The following is a 21,382-nucleotide window of genomic DNA, read 5'->3' as shown; positions in this document are numbered from 1 at the left end:
GCCTTGTACGGGAATCAAAGCATTGCGAAGATCGATGATTGAATGTTAATCTCGACGATCGATACCAAAAAGTATTTTAGAGATACTCGAGCCTCCAGTTTGCTGTTCGAAAAACTTGTTCACGGCCAAAGTTTACAAACGTTCGCTTTCGACGAACTGAATTTTTAAACTGAAAAATGTATTGTAACACACGTGTTTCGTCGAGCGAAACGAATGGATCTGCTCGAAGGAGAGATCTCTTGTGTAATCTGGCGGCTTATCGAAATATTTCTACCGTAAACTGTGAACTAAATAAAATGAAATCTCTAAAATTGTCTTCTTCGAACATTTTATGCGCTCGACAAGAAAACAAAAGCAGGCGTGGTCCGAGGGCGACCGTTTCTTTTCGACCCGCGATACGTCATCGAGTTTCCAAACTTAGTTTTAAGATGTTGACGTTGTGATATTCGTTTACGTAATCCTCGATCATCCAATGTTGGCTAGATTATTTAATCAGGAGGCGTCCTAAAAATTTTCCATGTCTCGGCACATCCATGTGGTTGCAGACAGTAAAATGTCTGCCGCACACCTAACCAACATGAAGCGAGTGAACAACGTTAATTTCACAAAGATGATCGACGCGAATCAAATCTGCGATAAAACGGACAGGTAAGCGACTATACCTCGATCCAAGAATCCTTGAAACGGAACTAAATTATTATACTGATTGTCCACAACGCAGCTTGCCTAATTCTATCAACGCGCTACACGCGGGAGAGATATCTTATACTATACCTTTGTTAACCCTTTGCACACCAAGCCATTTCAACTGGTGATTTAAAATAATTTTTCCGGCTTTTAGTACATCCATTTTATATAACAAAATTGTATAATGTTAATAAATCCATTTTATATGATGAAATTGAGTCTCGCTACTCATATAACAATTACACTTTCAACAATTTTTTAAATCTAAGCATTATCTATGAAAATCATTTTGGAATGCATCGCAACAATTTTAATGGCGGCGCCGAGACGTCACTGAAGTTCAAAGGGTTAAACAATCCTATTGTTATCAGTTTCGTTGTATAATTTAATAGACTCCCTCCGTGAGACCTCATTGTATTAAATGTTTTTCAAAGTAATATCAGAAAATATCGTATTAACAGTCCGACGGTGGAGCATTTTTGCAACTATACTATTGTCAGTGTTTGTAACAATTTCGAGAATTATTCAGTCACTTTTTCAAAATATGTCTTTGAACATATTTTTTTCAAAGGGCACAGTCGATTAAGATGGTCAAAAATGCGCTTAGAGGTTTTTCAATGGGTCATACACCGTTCGATAGCTGACCAATAAAAACTCATCTGTGTAAAACTTTAACCCTGTAACTTGTCCGTGAGGGTAGTTACAGGGTAAATTGGATTTCGCCGTTTTCTGGCATTTTTCCACCTTTAGCGGCTTTCTAAAATTTTGAAAAAAAATATGGCTTATTTTGGACATTAAGCCGTATGTTATAGAACTTTTTCAGATTTTTCAGTTGCAAGCTGTGATTATCAAAAATGAAAAACCCCCAAAAAATCGGAAAATTCAAGATTTCCCACTTTTATATTATATTCAAAACTTTTATATTAATTCCCTGATAAAGTACTATCACGGCTTGTGTACTCAATTTTTCTCAGATTTTTTGCCAACCTGCAACAAATGTGGGAATTTAGGAATGTGGAATGTAGGAATTAGGAATGTGGAATGCTTGAATGTAGGAATGTAGGAATGTATCAGGCTCTACATAACCTCCTTGATTTGGGCATCTTCAGCCTCTACATCCACGGACCCATTGGCCGTTTGCACGAAAGAAAACTTTATCATAAAAGGAAGTCATAAAAAAGAATTGGTTTCCAGGACGAAGAGTCATTTTTACCCGTATTTGCTGAAGATGGAAAGCTTAGAAGCAAAATTAATGAACTGTAATCTAAAGAATGTTAAAGAAAGTCGTAATGGCGAACATATGTAGTTAGAGAATGGATAAAATGAGAGATACTACAAAACTATTTTTGTATGTATGTTGACTTAAATATTTTTCAAATGTTAAACAAAATTTTTTTGAAACGTTACAAACATATTTGTAAAGTCATTTAAATAAACCATGTGATATAGAATGGGAAACATAAAATGTGTTTTACGAAAAAAAACCCGAGTCCAGCAGCACCGAAATCGTACGCTCTAACCGATTGAGTTGTAATGAGCGGAAACATTTCGGTATATATTCCGCTCGTTACAATTTTTTTGCTCGCTTAATTTGCATTTCCAGGGTTAAAAAATTATTTGTTTCGATGCAATAACGTTTAAAATTACTTAATCCACTCTCGCGGTAAGCTAGAAAAGTAGTAGCTTCATTCTGACAGCAAAACACATCGACACATTGGGTTTTCATTTTTTTTGACAATGTTGCAGATTGGCAAAAAATCTGAGAAAAATTGAGTACACGAGCCGTGATAGTACTTTATCAGGGAATTAATATAAAAGTTTTGAATATAATATAAAAGTGGGAAATCTTGAATTTTCCGATTTTTTGGGGGTTTTTCATTTTTGATAATCACAGTTTGCAACTGAAAAATCTGAAAAAGTTCTATAACATGCGGCTTAATGTCCAAAATAAGCCATATTTTTTTCAAAATTTTAGAAAGCCGCTAAAGGTGGAAAAATGCCGGAAAACCGCGAAATCCAATTTACCCTGTAACTACCACAGATGAGTTCACAACTAACACAGATGAGTTTTTATTGGTCAGCTATCGAACGGTGTATGACCCATTGAAAAACCTCTAAGGGCATTTTTGACCATCTTAATCGGCTATGCCCTTTCTTGGCCTGTCTATTCTCCTCGATGTAATCATAATTTACTTGTTTCAATTGCTGACGATTGAATGATTAAACGTACGATTTAAGTACTCTGGATCAAAATATACTCAGCCGCCGCCTTGCGAGGGTTAACCCCCTGCGCTATACCATCTTTCATAGCTACGTTGATTACGACTACTTCGTCCTTAATTATTTCCTTGATGTCATGAGATGATGCCAGTGTCCCGATTGTCCTCGTTCACTTTCATTCCCAGATTTCGATAACAGGGGATCTAAATGTTCTTTCAATTTAATAGAAACTAGTGGCCGCCGTATTTATCGAATCGTGAACGAAACGTATGTCGCGAGTATGACTCGTTATCACAGTGCAAGAGGTTAATAGTTCAATCGCAGCATAACCTCAACCGTAGATTTTTACGAAGAAAATACGATCGTCTTATAATTATTGTTCATTTGGATCCTTGTTTTTTCCGATGCATTCCTGGCGCGCGACTGAAACGTTAAAAATAATGATCAAGAATAAAATGACGATGTTTTGATTATAACCTTTTCTTGTTTTTTTTTTTTGTGGGCACAGAACTCGATACCGTTTTATTCGCAGATCCAGTAAAATGTTGTCGCTGGCGAACTCGGCGTCGGTGTGCCTGTTGAACGTGTTGGACATCCTGCTCTTGATCGTCATCACGCCGTACATGTTCTGGCAGTGCGCCTCCGGAAACGATCGTGTCAAAATTATCGCCCGCGCTGTCCTGGAAGTGAGGCCCCATGGTGTCAAAGCTCAAACACAGTCATACGACGGAGAATACCGGGAATCCATGCGACTTACAATTTATAATTAATCGAATACCCTGTATAATTTATGGAACAGGTCGCGTTGGAATTGCTGATGTGGATGATCTTTGCCGGCGTGTCAATATTGATGACCGCCGCTTTCCTGCTCGAAAACAGTTATACGGGCAAGAACAACTCGGACAGCGTGCAATCGATCGACGCGAAATTCGAGAATCCGAGAAGCTCGAGGACAACGGACTCGCCCGATTTTTTCACGGGACCGGAAGAACCGAGGAATACCGATTAACCATTTTCAACGTTTTTGCAACGGTCTCTGATGTTTTTTTTTTTAACACGTCCGTCACCACGTCACCCTTATCTGGGTGACAGGCATCCTTCTGTGGGGGGGGGGGGGCGTCACCCAAATACGGGTGATGCCCTTCTTATAGTTTATTTTATTTATTTAACTTATGGAAATCCCATTTGTAGCACAGGAATATCAATGGAATAAACACCGGCAAATGTAATATACACATATAAATATAAATAAAAATAATAAAAGCTCACACGCTACTATTTTCATTCCCGTGAAAATTGTTTTTCACCTTCAACGATTAATAAACTGTTTTCGATTATATTTCGTACACATTTTCACGTTCGAATCGTATATCGGAGTATAGCTTGACGAAATAAAATAAATCATTCTCGTGTCTTGACGCAACAGACATTACAGTTACCCAGAGAATTCATGAGCGATTTTCGATAGAGCGCGATAAGCGAACACGAGAGATACCGTGGTAAAGGTGAAAGTTTACAAGGTACGTTCACGCATTGTTAGAAAATTTCAAGTATGCCGGGAGACACCGGGAAATTTGGGAAAATCGCGTTATCTCCGACAGCTTGGAAATATATAAGAGCGTAATCGGTCTTCTAATATTATTTGGGCCTTGTTCGATCGACGGTGTACAACGAAAATGCGGTTGCCAACGACAGTCTTCGTTCTCGTAAGTTCTAATTCGAACGCAACACGATTCTCCACGTATTTCCTTTATTATTTTCCTTCCTCACTCGCGTTTATTTTCAATTGATTATTATTATAAAGAAAATTTATAAATTAATATAAAGAAATTATATTAATTATATAAAGAAAATATATTAATTATTATAAAGAAAATATATTAATTATATAAACAAAATATATTAATTAATATAAAGAAATGATATTAATGATTATAAAGAAAATACGTTAATTATTATAAATAAATAAACTAGTGCAAAAATATTTTTATCGATCGACAGTTCGAACAGCGTTTGCCAACCGATGCGAATTAATTTTATTCAATTAACCGAGAAGCTCGCGAAAATGATAAGACCGTGAACGGTGAACAGCGTAACAGAAAATTCTTCCTAGATCGGCGTGGCAACGGCGTTGTCGGATGGCTACAGCATGAGGCAATCAAACGACCTCACTATTGACGAGAAATTTCTGAACAACATGCATACAGCGGTCCACGATCTAACCGAGTCCGTCATACTGAAGAAGAAAGCGACGATCGGGGCTGCGAACGCCATTGCTACGGCGAAACTCGACATCCTGAAGGGCATCAAACCCGCCGACAATCAACTGGTCAAGACCGTCGTCGATCTAATATTGGCTCTGCTCGAGGCCCTCAAGGCTGCGGCTCTCGAATTTATCGAAACGTTCGCGAACAAAGCGATGGTTTTGTTCGATAAATTCCCGTTCGGCGACCTCATCGGTCTCATGGAATCGCCGTTGTTCGTCTTCGCGCTGGACACTTTGTTGCCGTTAATAACGCGGGAAGAGACAACGAACGCGAACATCGATGACACGGCAGGACAGTTTTATTACAACAGGAGACCATAATTGTAATTGGATTAACAGACTCTCTTCGATAACTTCGCATTTGTTTCACGTTAAGATAGGATCGAGCGGCATTTTGTATCCGATGGATGCGAACAATGTACCACGCGTTTGAGTCGCATTGCCAGTCAATTTCATTGAAATTCATAGTGTCTTGTATAGCTTCGTAAATATAAACGTGTACGTTAATTGTTTATTTCTCTGTAAATTTTTTCATCTGGTTAACCCTCCACGGATCGATTTTTTAATTATTAAACATCTATCTGCAGACAACTCGCAAGGTGTTTACTCCCGATTGCAAGTGATTTTTGGGAGGTCATTTATACGATCTCCGAGATAACCAATAACGATATTAATGGCAGCATAATTAAGTGGTATCTCAAAATAATGAGAATTAGTTATCTCAGAGACCTTATACAGGATGTCTGAAAAGCCACTTGCAATCGGGAATTGATCGTTTCCTAAGTAATTTGGAGTAATTCTGAGTAATTTTTTCTTTTGCAACACTTTTCTCCGAGGCGTCGTTAATATGTTATTAATAAGAACCACTAACCAATGAGAGGCGAGATCTGATGGCGCGAGGCAATCGGCGGAACAGTGCTTCTTTCGCTCGTTGGCTCGCTGCCTCGCACCAGCCGAGTTCGTTTTTCATTGGTCACTGTTTTCCATTAATGACTAATAAACAAAACCGCGCATTGTGTTTTCGCTAAGGAAAAAGTTGCTTCAAATGACTTCAGGAAAGCTTCATTTCCCTAATGCGAGCGACTTTTGAGACACCTTGTACAATGAAGACATACACATATTTGATCTTGTGAAAAAAAAAACTAAAATTATTACGGTAAAATGTCAACGTATTAGCAAGTGACCTGATAATCGCCCAGTGATGTTAATTGACTTCATATCATGTCGCATTGAATTCATACCAATGTTCCCATTCTATGTGCTTTTTAGTCATTGGGATCTTCAAGCTCGTGTAATTGCTCGGCAAATAGCACGAGGATTTGAAACATGGAAATATTGTTTCATCAATTATTTTATACCTCCTCTGTTTGCCATCTGAAATCGTTTTATCGTATTTTACATCTACGGGAAGAAGTACGTACTATTCTCGAATACCAATTACAACTACCGCGACTGAGAAGATCCTCCGATAGAGACATTAACGATTTAACTACCGGAAACCTGTTAATAGGCCTTTGATTAACGCGCCGCGCCTGAAAGGAGCTTAACAATCGTTTTCTAAATGATAATCTTATGAGAAATGATTATATTGCATTCTTGTACAGATATCGGTTTCTCAACGAATAAGATTTCCATGGATGTTTCGAACGATTCGTTACGGAACCGTCGATTATTTGATATTCATTCTAGATAAATCTACTTTCTATTTCATGGACAGTTAGAAGTATAGACGGTATTAAACATCTACTGACCTGCGCGGACCTTTCGTGAAACCGACGAGCCACGGTTTCCGTCATAAATTACAATAAATCACGGTTGAAGCGCGATAAACAATTTATTTCCTCCGTTACGTGAAGCCTCGTTTCACGAGTATTCGTTAAACCGACACCGAATCGTCGTCCTCACGATCGCGGCTCTCCGACAAAGTCTCCGACACCGCGTAGCCGACGAACGTTGTTTATATTTCCGTAGGTAGCGGTGAACAATCGCGGGATTCGCCGAACACGGTCCATTAATATTTACTGACCGAAATTGCTTTTAGGTCTCGGAACACACAAAGCATACGTCATAAAAGACACCGACGTGCCGTCAGCGAGCAGCAGTTCCGCGTTCGATCTTGATCGGTGCCATTGACGACAGGGACCTTGCTCTTCGACGGTTCGTCAACGGTAAGCGAATTACATCATTGGCCTTGAACATCGAGCGTCCACATCATCGTGTTGCTCCTTGCCGCGACGATCGTCGATCCTCGTTGCGGCGGCTGCTCCTTGAAATGCGCGAGACCCCCCCCCCGAGGATTGCTCGATTTTGTTTTTGATCGGGTTTGCTAATCGTGTTCCGCGCATGAATTATCTTGTCGGAAATTCGAGCTACAACAGAATCGCTTCGTTAGCAAATCGAAACGGAAATCTGTAAAGATCTTTATCAGTTTATAGCGTCTGTAAACATGAACACCGACGATGCGAATACTAACGAGAACTATAGTTCGTTTTTTTTTACTGTGGAAGATCGCTTTGTAAAGAAAAGAAATTCTCGTCCCATTCCGATCTTTGTTCGCGCCAAAATAAATATTTGTTTCCTTCGTTCTTTTTTTTTCGTCAATTTCGACAAAAGTCTAAATATCGTCGCGAGTCAAAGTTCAAGAACGGTTCCCTGGAGCGCATGGTTTTTCCTAGTCCGCCGGTTGGTATAACCACAGCGTTTCTTTCTTCCTTATTCGACACGCCAGTTTCACCGCATCAGTCATTATCAGAAAATTCTGCAACAAACTGCGCTGTTGGAATATCGTTTGGTGTATCACGGTTCTCGGTATATTGTCGTCGCATGCGTAGAATACAGAAGTCTGTGTACGTGGTCAATTGGTCTTCGAGGGTTAATCGGATAAATTTATTAATTAATGAAGCAGTTAGGTTGTGCAATTGGTTGTCCATTCGCGGATCTCTGACACCCGTGAAAACGATAGTTCAGATGAATTTAAGGTATGCTCTCGTGGGGCTATTTCTATGTAATTTGACTGAAATAGAAGTCAGAATTGCCTACTTTAAGATAGGATAGGTTGCGTAGATTAGTTCGCGTCGACAATTGTATGATACTATATCTTCTCATAAGAAAACGCGAATGGATTTTGTTGCACAACTTAATAACTGTAATGACGAATACAACTTGAACTCATAGACATCCTGTTTAGCAAAAAATGAAGGCAATCGTCGCCATATGTCTGCTACTGTCAGTGGTAGAGGGTACCCACTTGTTGAGACAATGGAGGCCTCCATATCCGCATCAATTTCCACGACATCCGCATAATCAATATCCATGTCAAAATTTCGGACCGCCGGGTCAAACATGTCCACCGGGACAGGTACCCAGTTGTTCACCAGTTCCACCTATTGGACCGACACCACAATTTCCACCTATTGGACCGACACCACAATTTCCACCTATTGGACCGACACCATCGTTTCCACTGCCCGGAGTTCAACTTGGCAATCAGAATAATGCGAACTGGTATCAAGACACTAGCAATATGAATTCGATCGACCTCAACAAAGCTGAATGGGTTTGCCAGAATCCAATAACGAAAGACACGGTATGTTTTACGTCTGTTTACGTAATTCAAAAAGTATGCAAAAACCACTCGTCGAACATCGACAGCTTCGCTCAGGAAACTCTTCTAATATCCTGTCTATGCCTATTTTAACACGTTCAAGGTGAATAGGAATTGCAGTTCCTTCATGAGCGAATCTCGCAGTCGGATAGAAACTATTTTGGTTAAAAAAGTATGAGAAAGAAAGATAATATTTAGTATTATTGAATGTCTTTCGATATGCGTATAAAGTGATATTAATATGAGAGACACAAACGGATTCATTTATTCAGGCCACAGGCTTGGAAATACGATTACGACTCATCCTGAATGTATTAGAGCCTTTACGTTCTAGTCGCTGTTCCTAGAAGACCCCTTTTTGTTATAAAACAGAGCGAGAATTTGCTCTAAAACTTTGCAGTTCAATTTTATTTTAAAAGCAATACGTCAAAAACACATATCCGACAACAAGTACAGTACATCTTTTATCAGAGAAATATAACGATAATTTCTTTGATCAAAGAAATATAACGATAAAAGGATATTCTGATGATACAGAGATTTTCATGAGATTTTTCTGCATATAATATTCGAAGCTTTACAAAAATTTTAAAATGCCATCATTTATGAGAATTGGCGCCGCTTCTGGCAAAATTACAGAATTACAAAAAACAGAGTTAGGAGTTCCGTACAGTGCCAACCCATATAGTGACAAAATGCCCAAACTGTTCGCCAAAATTATCCACAAATGGTAATGCTGTAAAAACAGTTTTAACAGATAGTCCATTTTTTAATAAATTTCTTTGGACAATATGCGTATATGCAGAGAAATCTTCTGAACATTTCCACATCTACAAAGTATACTCTAATTGTTAAATTTCTCTGAAAAAAGAGATTTAGGTACAATAGAATTCTGATTATCCGGCGCTGTTTGATTCCAATATCATGAACTAGTAAACACCGATCTTTGTTAACTTAAATACTTTACCACTTACAGATGATTATTATTAGCGCTAATAAGGAGACATCGCAAACTGGAGAGGAACGGAATCCGGGCGAAGGTTCCAATATTATTAAAAACAATAATCACGGCAATCCTAATGATGAAAATGTTAAGAACAACAAACATAATCACAACGCGAATACAACTCCACAATCTGACACAAACGAACCTTCTCGTCCACATGGAGGAGAAGGTCTTATTGACATTAGACTGGGACCTTGACAAGATTACGAGATTGCTGAAGGGAATTAAACAAAACAATCTTCTGTTCTCACCACTTCATTATTATAAATCGTTTGTACTTTAGTTTTTGTAATAGAACACTTTAACACGCAGATCAATAAACTTAATCGATATCTTACTAAACAATAACTAAAGTATGATTTTAATTTCTATATCCTTCAGTCTCGTTGCACACATACGCAAAATCCAATCATGTATTCAGAGCATACTATACGACTTAATATCAATTGGTACTGCATTACATTATGTCATTGCATATCTGGCATACATATTCAATATATGTATGTATGTATACATACATTGTGTACTTGTGAAATATATGTATGAATACATAAACTGGGAAAAACAAAATACAAAAAATACTAAAGATGAACCAACGTTAAATAATGGTAGAAAATATCGTATGAGAAAAACAAATTATAGAATTGTTAAGTTATAAAAATGAAAAATTAATATATGACTTCTAAACTTAATTACATTAAATCACATGAACGATTTACGATTAATAAAAGATTCAACACAGCATGTAACACAACCTGGTACAATTTGAAGGATTTTACTCGTCGAACTTTGCTACTTTCTTTACTCGTGTCTGCAAAGAGAATAAAAAAACATATTTACGAATCAATAAAATATAATCTTAAAGTATCATATGAATAGCTGTATGAAGTCTTACCAATGCACCAATATTATGAATAACGGTGTTCCTTTTAGGCCTCAATAAATCTATCTGTACATTAGGGTCCTTTTCTGCTATGTATTTCAAAGTTGCATCAGCAACTCCATCGATAGTATCATTATGCAATTCGTCATTATTGGTATGCAGCAGACATTTGCTAAATAATAATTTACAATTTACATAAAACAGTGTTTACAAAAATCTGGTATATGTACTAAAATTTTTGTTTGAAAGTTCGTGATTTATTTTACCCAACATCAAAATGAGAATATCCAGTAACTGCTTTATCGCATATATAACACATTTTCGCTCCACAAGCACATGAAATTAGGTTACATCCATCTGTTTTGTAGTATGGTTTGGAGCATCCACTGCATGTACGTACAAGAGCTTCTGTCATTTTTTCTTCTAACAGTAAGCGCGCTTTCTCATTGTTTTCTTCATAGCATTTTGATGGTACATGATTTAGCTTTTTACACAACCTGATGTATAACAAAAATAACATAATATGACATGGTAAATGCAAGTTATGGTAAAGATTATTTATTACTGGGAATTAGTAATTAGTTCTTCATGTTGAGCTTACCTACATGACTCTTTCATACATTCAGGATTAAGACATTTAAAGATTTTGTCTTCAGAAGGTGGTATAGATGCGAAAGGACAAAATGGACATGACACCAAATCCGTTATTCCAGCAGCCACCACTTCAGCTTCTTGTATTTTATTTAGAAGAAAGCTAAACTCTCTCGGTGATAATGCTTTTTTCAATGAAGAAAAGCTAAATTCACCTTCACATGTCAAAAAACATGTTACGCATGTATTACTTTCAGCCAACCTCACTTGAATGCCTTGTTTGATACACGGTTTACAAAATATGTGTCCATCGCTACACGTGAAGCATTGCGATGGCATACATTCTGAATCATAACAGCATTCGCACTGCCATAATTCATTTCTGTTCTATAAAATATACAAATTAAACTTATTTCAATTTGTGTGGACGATAGTATGTTATTTCTAAAACTGAACACCTAACTGTGTAACATATTTATTCTATATATAGGGAATGCTTTGAATAAAATTTGAGAGATTTTAAAGGCTAAGTTTTTTAAATAAAAAATTCTCTCATGATCGCTTCAAATTAATTTTAAGAGAATATGCATTTTGAAAGACAATTTATTACCAACAAAAAAAATTCTAGAAAAATAATTATAAATAAAATTTTGATTATGAGACTCCTGTGTTGACGCCATTTAAATTATGTTTAAAACAGTTTTATATCACTAGAAATAAATATTATATTTAAATATCTAGTATTAGATATGTAATAAGTAATATTTAGATAAATGATATATGTAATATATTTTTTTATTCTTACCTTTAAAATTTCAAATTCTTTAATTTCCTCTTCTTTCATTCTAGACATATAATCACTAATTTGTACTTCATATGTTATAAATACAAGTTCATGCATTAACGAGGTATCATCATATGCTATATAAGCATAATTTACTATTGAAGAATTATTGTTCACAATATTAGGTTCATCTATATTATATTGTGTTTCTTGCAGTTCTTCTGCAGTTAATGTTAAATTATATTTGTATTTTTCATAACACCTCTGCAATTTGTCTTCCTACAAATTAAAAATTTTTTTAATTCTAAATTTATACATTATGAACAAAGATATTATGATTTTCAACGTACTGTTATATAACTAAATTTTAATTTTAAAAATTTGAATGCAGCTTCATTGAATTTACACTGTCTATTTGGATTTTTAAAATGCTGAAATGGATTTGGATATATATCCAAAAAGGATCTTATATCAAAGTTCTTGCTATATTTGTTGTGCTGGTCTCGAATTTTTATCCTCCGTGAAACCTCTTCTTTTGTAATATAAGTGGGATTTTTGCACTCAGCTATGATATAATCACTTATATCATTTGCGTTGCCTTTCATGTATTCTAGCTTTTTTCTTAAATATATTTCATCAGCTTTGGGAAACATATTTGCTAATATAGTTACTTGTTGAGATGTATTAATAGTTTGCTTGTCATAAACACGTTCATTGTCCTTTTTAATGGGACACAGTTCCATATTGTTAAGAATATAATCTACTAAATCCTCCGTTATTTGAAGAGGATCATCATCCTCGTTAGAATATTGAAGACACAAGCTTTTTATGTAATTCTCACTGATTTCAGGAAATATAGATTTTAAATTATTAAATATTAATTTACCATCTCTTGAGGTCAAAACAATTTCCTCCTGAATGAATTCCTTTCTTTCCTCAATTACAAATGTTTGAGTTGTAGCTGAACTTTCTGCTATAACTGGCACTACAGTCTGAAGTTGTTGTTGTTCATCTAAAAGCTCATCTTGTATAGAACTTCCTAATTCAGTTTTACTATCTGGTGTATATTGAAACTCATTTAACTGTTCAAGTGAACTACTACATGACATATTACCACTTGTATCTTGCAAATGAGAAGCATGTTTTAACATGGGTATATCTAAAATATTCGACACTTTCAGCTCATTGTTTTCCTTAATTTTCATGCATGGTTTTTTGAATTGTGAACCTAACAAAAATTGCCTTATTCTATTCCTTTCAACAAAATTAAATTTCTTCCCCTTTCTAGACTTGGCTATTTTTATACACTGTAAATATTGCATGTAATTATTCATACATTCTCCAAAATTATTGGTTAAATTTTGTTTAAATACATTTTTTGCTGGAAACAGCATTTTATTGTTTGATTCATTACCGTCATATTCTTTTGTACATCTGAACATGTTTTTCACAGGGGATGTAGTGGTCCTTGAGCTTTCATTGAGTTTTAATTTTGCTGGCTGCAATATTTTATTTTGAATTCGATATTTTGAATTATCTACATTTTGAATTTGAGAAATGGTACCATTATTTTTAACAGTTTTATTACCTACAATTTTCTTCCCATATGGTCTTTTATAAGGTAACAAATCCCAAAGTGTAAGCAATACACGATTTTCTGTAGTTCTATTTTTCTGTAAAGTGGCAAAAATATTCTGATATTTTATGTGTGGTAGAAGACTATGAATTTTTATAGCTTCTTCCTCCAATATACTGTTAAATTTACTGTTCATCTCTTTATCAAAATCATTGTTACAACCTGGCAATAGATCAATGTCTTCTACTTCATAACTTTCTATAGAATCAAAATTATTTTTTGAATCATTATTATTGTCTTCAATGATCTCAATATCAACTATAGAAGATTCTGTAGTGTGACTAGCATCAGTCACAGTTGGAGTATCAAAAAATTCTATATATGCAAAGTCTTCTACACAATAGCTGTTATCTGAATCAGAACCACTAGAATCTATAATAATACATTCTTTGTTTGAGATCATACCGTCTACATCCTTTCTTTCCATAGCTGCCTCACGTTTAAATGTTGTGTAACTCTTATTTATTTCGTTAAAGGTTCTTTTGAAGTTATTATCTGTTCCTAGAATAAATTCTTCAACTGTCTTTATATTTCTTCCAATATTAAGAATACGATCCCTTAAGTGTTGAAAATTAATGAAAGTTATATTACTCATACTGTATCTAAGAAGTAAATTATTATACAATAGATAATATTAACATAAACTATTATGCACGTAACAATATTTTACTCCTGCTACGATAGAAAACAAATAACTGTCGCAGATTTCGTATTAGCTAACAAATGCGAAACTGACAAATGAAGTTATTGCGTAGCTGGGGGTGGGATTTGGCGAGTTTTGGCTGTTTCGGATGCCCGTGGAACACAAAAGTGTTCCTGTAGTGTAGGGCTTGTAAAAATTAACTAGTTACACAAAAATCGTCTTTAAAACTTTATTTCCTGGATAACGATATCATCTCCAAGCCTTCAAAATAAAATCTGCCCGTATTTTCCCGAGGGATTGAGTTTTGTTCCTGCGTTCCTTCTGGTTTTTCCTCCCTTGTCCAATAGGAAAATTGAGGCGAATCAGTATCCTCTAGCTGGATGTTGATTCGTTGGATGTCCCGTATTCCTGTTGAATATTGGTGGTGATTGGTGATTCAACGGTGCGCATGCGGATGGGAGTGCGCGGGAGACGAGCGCGCAAGGGTAAAAAGCCCGCCGAAACGAACGGTGTGGGGGTATGTCGCGCGCGAAGATTTCGACTCGAGGACAAAGTGAGAGAGAGAGAGAGAGAGAGAGGTCAGAGAAAATTCCGAGAAGTCCCTATCTAAAGATTTACGACGTCCTGTACTTGAGAGATCCGGATTTGCTATTGTTAATCGTCTAGTTCATGTGAGATTGGAGAGGATCTTATGAGAGGATACGTGACATTGTCTATATGTATTCCTCGATTAGTCTCGCTAAATAAAGAAAAGGCTCAACGTAGAATTTCGTGGGAACTCTCTCATTATCTTCTTACATATTCTCAATTATTCCTCTCGGGCGATACTGTGTCTCTATGTAAATATACGATATAAATCTGTATTTATATTCGAATTTCCCTCCTGTCGGCATCAACTAAATTTATGATTTGCATAACTAGAGGCGCTATTTATAACTTCATTGTGGCGGATGCGTAGTTCCGCACTCGACCGCCGCAGCGCGGGTTGTCGAGGCGAGTTTACATACTTCATGGTACATAGTTCGCGCGTACCGTTTCGAATTTGTTTCTGACCGTTTCCCTTTGTTCCTTCCTTTCCTTCTTACTACTTCTACATTGTCTTCCGTCGGAGAAACACGTGTGCCTCCCGCTTCAAAAACCTAAGTATAATTCCACCACGTGGTGCGGAACCGTGGCGCGTCGTCATGAGTTAATATATCTACATTCGTTAATATTTATACATTGGTTAATAAAACATAGAGAACCCACTCGAGTGATCACAAGCATTTAATACGCGACCTCACCTATATACACAGTCTGTCTCAAAGTAAACAGGACTTTTTCAATAGGGATGTAGGGTTATGGTATGGTGATGGTACTACTGCGTGTACCGGTTATACCTCGTGGTATAACGTTCGGAAGATCGCTTCGATTATTGTGATCGAAGGCCGGCAGTTCCCTACACTAACTGCAAGGCTGTGATCTTCCAGGAGGGAAGGACTCTTGTAATTGGATGAATGCACGTTCTATCTATCACCGTAGATTTATTGAATATCTTACAAGAACTGTAGGCTAAGCTTTGATTTATAATATATGACTGCGCGATTACAAAATGCGACTTATCTGATTTAACGCCCGAAGTAGAATTGCGACTGTTCGAATCAAGGGTTCTAAGTAGAACTGAATCACGCTCAACGGAACGCGAGCGGCAACGGTTGGTAGCGAGTGTTGCCAACCGTGTTGCCAACTGCATGATGCGGAGCCGCCTAGGGAATTAGGGATAAAACCCCAGATTCCCCACAGGGACATTTCTGGTGGCGCCATCTCAATGTGAGTAGCTGTGTTCGAAAGGTACTTCGTTTGCAGACTTCCTGTAAAAATTTCATGACATTTAGTTCACAGGAAACAAATTGATGGCGTCTAAAGTGACAGTATGTTTACGTTGTCGGTACAAACATGAGCATTGAACAAAGAGCCAACATTAAATTCTGTTTTAAACTCGGTAAAACGTTTACTGAAACGTTGCAATTGATGCAACAAGTTTATGGTGATAATTGTCTCTCCCGTGGAAGAGTTCATGAGTGGTATACGCGTTTTAAAAACGGTCGTGAAGACATCAATGACGACCCTCATGTTGGTCAATCCAAATTCGTGATTACGCCAGAGAGTATAAAAAAAGTGCGTGATTTTCTCAAAATTCAGCCGAAATCATCGTTGCGTTTTATGCAAATGGAATTGGGAATGTCCAAAGATTCGATTCATCGCATTTTGACCGAAAATTTGTGTTATCGGAAGGTTTGTGCTCACTTTGTTCCGCACAAACTCACCGACGACCAAAAATTGATCAGAATTCAACATTGTACGGACATCGTTAAGGAGTCGAGAAAGGACAAAAACTTCCTTTACAACATTGTTACTGGTGACGAAACGTGGTGTTTCCAATACGATCCAGAAACAAAGCGTCAAAGTGCTGAATGGAGGCCACAAAACGAGCCAGCAACTAAAAAATCTCGTTTTGAGAAGTCAAAAGTGAAAACAATGTTAATTTGCTTTTACGATTCCAAGGGCATTGTCCACAAAGAATTCGTTCCACCAGGCCAAACCGTTAATGCAGTGTTCTATCTTGGTGTTTTGAAGCGTTTAGTGCATCGTATTCATATCGGGAAGAAGGGAGTTGGCGTTTGTTGCACGATAACGCGCCATCTCATCGATCGACACTTGTAAGCGATTTTTTGACTAAAAATCGCATTTTAGCGGTCAATCATTCTCCGTATTCGCCTGATCTGGCACCCTGTGACTTTTATCTATTCGGAAAACTTCATTTACCGATGAAAGGCATGCGATTTGCTGACATTCCGGCCATTCAACAGGCTTGTACCGACATCCTTCGAGCCATACCGGTCAACGATCTAAAATCATCATTCGAAAAATTGTTAAGTCGTGCAAATCAGTGTATCGAAGCGGAAGGAGACTATTTTGAATAAAATAAAATAATTTTGCCGAAAATACAATTTGTTGTTCTTATTTTGAAAAAGTCCTGTTTACTTTGAGACAGACTGTGTATAATAACTTTATGTACATTGTATAATAAATTATTTGATTTTTCATTGTAAGCATTGTATACCCACCTTTTATATTTCATAAATTACTATAGTAATTTAATTATTATAATGTAAAACAAATTAATGTCGTTCATTGTAACATTTAAATATTAAGTTGAATTTATTATTTATAATTGAAAAGCAAAATGATAAACCAAATTTCTATTTGGGAAATGAGATCTTATAAAGCTATTAAGTGTTATTACAAAAGTAAGTTAAGTTATAAAATCCAAGATTCTTTATTCGATATTTAGTATCGTAAAAATTATTTAATGTGACTAAATCACTTGAAAATACAAAGTAGTATAATGATATTTTCAATAATTGATATTTAATCATAAAATGATGCCACTTTATTTGTACACATATTTATTATATTATTAAACGAATATATAAATACATATTTATGTACGCACATTGTACCTTATGTACTTATGCATTAATATACGTATGCATGTACAATAATCGGTGCTACTCCTGACATCTCCAGATTGCAGCTCGATTCGTTAGCGAGGGTTACCACAGAAATTTTCTTTACTTTGATTGGTTGACAATTTACTGATGAAACAGTGCTGCCCTCACAGTCAAAGAAAAAGAGAGAAAACGTCGAGTAAGCAAGAAAGCATGAAATCAGCACGACTACATATGAAGCAAGTAGAACACTGACGAACGATGTATGTAGCTTGCTTCATTCTACAGTGCTTATGATCTTACTCTTTTCGCGCATCAATTCGATTGGCGCGCCATCAGAGGCACGCGGCGTGTCAATTCGATTTTTAAAGGTACTTCAAATAATAAAATCTGTTACCTCATAGGATTCTCGAAAACGTATTTGCGGAGTCTATTCTTGCGTTTATTTGCTATTTAAAAGATCCATTTTATATCAAACTCCATATCATTTTACATTTACTGAAAGTTGAAGCTCTTTTACAAATAGAATTTCACGACGGGTGCCTCAGATGGCGCGCCAACCGATGCGCAGAAAGAGTGAGATCACAAGCACGATAAAGTAAGCCATAAGGTAAGTTTCCTATCCATGTGCGCAACCCCACAAATAAAGTCTGATGGGTATCATTCCATTACTCTCTATTTTATCTCGTTCTCTTTCTACAGTATTTGCGCGAAATTGAATGCGCAGTAAAATGGTGGGGATGTGTGAGCCAGCTTAGGGAGCACGAAAAGTGTACAGTTGTCCTCCAAATAACACCAAGAGACAGTTCTAATAGAGGTCGCTACGATAAAAGTAGAAGCATTTCAGATATATTACCATCTGGAAGAACATAACCTTAAAGGGTGCCTTGATAACCCGCTGTCGGCGGATGAACTGTCAATTCCGGTGCATTTAGACAGAGCATTTCGTGCCGTACCGTTCGCTAAAAATTTGGGAAATTCGTGTCGACTGACCAGAGTCCACGAATTTCCAAAGGTCTTCCTATATAAGTAAACTTTCCTGATAATTTTTAAATAAGTGAATTACTTTTAATGCGCGACCGCACCCGTTTTTGAACGATAACGTGCGGTGATTCATAGAGACAATTTGCGGTTTGATCAAACATCCATTTAAACGATATCGTATGTAAATTCGTTGAACCGCTCGTGAAAATCAGTGATAAGATGACAGAGGTACATAACTTAGGTGTTGATGCTATCAGCTGTCATGCTTGGAATAAAGACAGAAAAGGTTTGACATACTTATATTCACCAGTAATCTTCTCTCAAATTAATCAGCATCCTTAACATGTTCTTCGCAGAGCTGGCTATTTGTCCCAATAATAATGAAATACAAGTTCACAAGCGTACCTCGAATGGTTGGAAATTGCTCCAGAACTTGCAAGAGCATCATATGAATGTCACGGGTATCGATTGGGCACCAAATGGTAATCGAATAGTAACTTGTTCTGCGGATAAAAATGCATATGTTTGGTCGCAAGGGGAAGATGGAAAATGGAATCCTACATGGGTTGTTTTAAGAATAAACCGAGCTGCAACATGTGTAAAATGGTCTCCATTAGGTATACTTTAACTTTATATTGATATAAATCAATTAAATATTGCAATTATCTTTATTAATTACTTATATTTTGTCATACAGAAAATAAATTTGCTGTTGGAACTGGAGGTAGAGTGATAGCCGTGTGTTACTTTGTCTCCGAGAATAATTGGTGGCAGTGTAAGCATATAAAGCGTCCATTGAGGTCCACTGTAACTACAGTTGACTGGCACCCAGATAACAAAGTTCTGGTAGCTGGATCTACTGATTATAAAGTTCGTGTCTTTAGCGCATTTATTAATGATATGGAGGATGCACCAGTGTCAAGTTCTTGGGGTCAAAGCAATACTTTAGGAACATTACTTGCCGAATTCGAGAATACTCCTAATGGAGGTAAATTGTATGATAATTTTTTATCGATCTTGGTATTATTTGTTTCTCTCACTTATTTCCTTTACTTGCATACAGGAGGTTGGATACATTCTGTTGCATTTAGTCCATGTGGTAATAAAATATGTTGGGTGGCACATAATTCATCTATATGCATTGCTGATGCCACCAAAGGAAATGCAGTCATACGGATGTACACAGAACATTTACCATTTTTAAGTTGTGTTTGGATGGGGTCAAATGCCATTGTTGCAGCGGTATTAATATAAATTTCCTTAATTACTACGTACAATAATACCTTAATTTATGTACTATAAGGATGAATTTTATTTGCTGTTTAGGGTCATAGTTGTATGCCGATGTTGTATCACATTAACGACAACGGTCAACCGTATTTTGTATCAAAGCTAGACAACACACAAAAAAAAGAGGCTGCGGGTTTATCTGCTATGCGGAAATTCCAATCATTGGATCGCCAAGCGAGAACAGATACAAACGATAATGCCTTGGATAGTATACACCAAAATACAGTTAATTGCATACGAAAAGTGTCTGATAACGAATTTAGTACAAGCGGTTTAGATGGTCAGTTGGTAGTCTGGGATCTGAAGGTGAGTTTCAATAATGTATATACAGACCATTCTTCATATTGTAGAATTTCCCCATATTGTAGTTGTATAATTAATTTCCTCTTATCTGCCTTCTACTTTTTAGCTCCTCGAGAATTCCATTGCTGGTCTCAAGATAGCATAAGAACAATTTTTTTTATATCCTAAAGATGAATGAAGATATTACATCACACAGAGATGTATAAATGTTAAAACTGAAAAATATACAATTTCTCATTACTTTCTGTGGTGTTTTCTTCCAAAGAAAACGATAGATTTTTAACGATGAAATAGCAACTACGTTTAAAGTACACAATGTATTTATTAGTCTACCTTCATTTTTATAAAACGACCGATGAGCTGCGAATTCTGATATAAGCTTACTTACATTTATTAAATTCTATGGAATTTTATATTCCATTTATTCTACATATGGCTTGCATTTCGAATTCAGTTTTCATTTTATTCGAACAGATTTCACATTCGAATTATTGTAAAAACAGTCTGTTTCTTGAATCTAATGATCTGACGAATATCGATAGTTCCAATTACTGTCTACTGCATTCGGGAAAAATCCTAGGTTGGTACCGATCTCTGAAATTAATTTCATACACGATGTTTACATCGATATAGTTTTATCGACACGATTTTTTTCGACATGTTCAAATTGCCAACAATGTCAATTTGAACACGTTGACAGATAAACAATATCAAGAAAAACCACGTCGACGACAATATTATCCCTGAAATAGATAATTAAGATCCTATAACAACCTGATTTCTTCGGCAATGTTTAATACACAATAAAAGTAAAATACACAAGACTATTATATCGATATTCATAAACATATATCGTTTATTCAGTTACAATATCAAGAATAGCATTATTGTAGCATTACTAATATATCGCGTATAAATATTTTGACATATTTTGCATCTTGTATAAGCGACCAGAACGTAATGTCAATGAAATCATATTCAACGAAAAACATCG

At 36.3% G+C, this 21,382-nt stretch overlaps 5 protein-coding genes and 1 long non-coding RNA gene across 9 annotated transcripts; 4 read left to right on the top strand and 2 right to left on the bottom strand.

Annotated features, from left to right (window-relative positions):
* The first annotated feature begins 517 nt into the window (after positions 1-517).
* On the top strand, positions 518-3,978 carry LOC144471963 (uncharacterized). Its single transcript, XM_078184588.1, has 3 exons — positions 518-648; positions 3,440-3,593; positions 3,707-3,978. Exons 1-3 carry the CDS (start codon positions 518-520, stop codon positions 3,914-3,916), a joined length of 495 nt encoding a protein of 164 aa, XP_078040714.1. The 3' UTR covers positions 3,917-3,978.
* On the bottom strand, positions 3,192-7,049 carry LOC144471964 (uncharacterized). The gene is made up of 3 exons (XR_013494367.1): positions 6,925-7,049; positions 3,426-3,587; positions 3,192-3,330 (listed from the first exon to the last, which is right to left on the bottom strand). It is a non-coding gene; the product is annotated as an uncharacterized LOC144471964 (long non-coding RNA).
* Positions 4,070-6,623, top strand: LOC144471962 (uncharacterized). Its single transcript, XM_078184587.1, has 2 exons — positions 4,070-4,613; positions 5,021-6,623. Exons 1-2 carry the CDS (start codon positions 4,584-4,586, stop codon positions 5,492-5,494), a joined length of 504 nt encoding a protein of 167 aa, XP_078040713.1. The 5' UTR covers positions 4,070-4,583; the 3' UTR covers positions 5,495-6,623.
* Positions 7,003-10,094, top strand: LOC144471961 (uncharacterized). 3 transcript variants are annotated; one of them, XM_078184585.1, is made up of 4 exons: positions 7,003-7,140; positions 7,215-7,341; positions 8,348-8,759; positions 9,754-10,094. In XM_078184585.1, exons 3-4 carry the CDS (start codon positions 8,367-8,369, stop codon positions 9,979-9,981), a joined length of 621 nt encoding a protein of 206 aa, XP_078040711.1. In that variant the 5' UTR covers positions 7,003-7,140; positions 7,215-7,341; positions 8,348-8,366; the 3' UTR covers positions 9,982-10,094. The 3 variants fall into 3 exon arrangements, with proteins under 3 accessions (XP_078040711.1, XP_078040710.1, XP_078040712.1); XM_078184584.1 differs by having other exon boundaries at positions 7,004-7,140; positions 8,361-8,759; XM_078184586.1 differs by lacking the exons at positions 7,003-7,140; positions 7,215-7,341 and adding an exon at positions 7,697-8,019 and having other exon boundaries at positions 8,361-8,759.
* Positions 10,095-10,237: 143 nt separating this feature from the next.
* LOC144471959 (uncharacterized) lies at positions 10,238-14,574 on the bottom strand. 2 transcript variants are annotated; one of them, XM_078184581.1, is made up of 7 exons: positions 12,928-14,574; positions 12,392-12,681; positions 12,063-12,320; positions 11,268-11,644; positions 10,933-11,163; positions 10,679-10,838; positions 10,238-10,594 (listed from the first exon to the last, which is right to left on the bottom strand). In XM_078184581.1, exons 1-7 carry the CDS (start codon positions 14,270-14,272, stop codon positions 10,559-10,561), a joined length of 2,697 nt encoding a protein of 898 aa, XP_078040707.1. In that variant the 5' UTR covers positions 14,273-14,574; the 3' UTR covers positions 10,238-10,558. The 2 variants fall into 2 exon arrangements, with proteins under 2 accessions (XP_078040707.1, XP_078040706.1); XM_078184580.1 differs by having other exon boundaries at positions 12,392-14,574.
* A 4,018-nt stretch (positions 14,575-18,592) lies between these two features.
* Positions 18,593-20,628, top strand: Arpc1 (Actin-related protein 2/3 complex, subunit 1A). Its single transcript, XM_078185119.1, has 6 exons — positions 18,593-19,081; positions 19,152-19,412; positions 19,493-19,783; positions 19,859-20,037; positions 20,122-20,391; positions 20,495-20,628. Exons 1-6 carry the CDS (start codon positions 19,015-19,017, stop codon positions 20,531-20,533), a joined length of 1,107 nt encoding a protein of 368 aa, XP_078041245.1. The 5' UTR covers positions 18,593-19,014; the 3' UTR covers positions 20,534-20,628.
* Positions 20,629-21,382: the final 754 nt, after the last annotated feature.

Source organism: Augochlora pura, chromosome 7 (genome assembly GCF_028453695.1).
Source record: "Augochlora pura isolate Apur16 chromosome 7, APUR_v2.2.1, whole genome shotgun sequence".
NCBI classification, from domain to species: Eukaryota; Metazoa; Arthropoda; class Insecta; order Hymenoptera; family Halictidae; genus Augochlora; species Augochlora pura.
The sequence above is the reverse complement of the archived record's forward strand: the minus strand, read 5'-3'. Positions and strand labels throughout refer to the sequence as shown.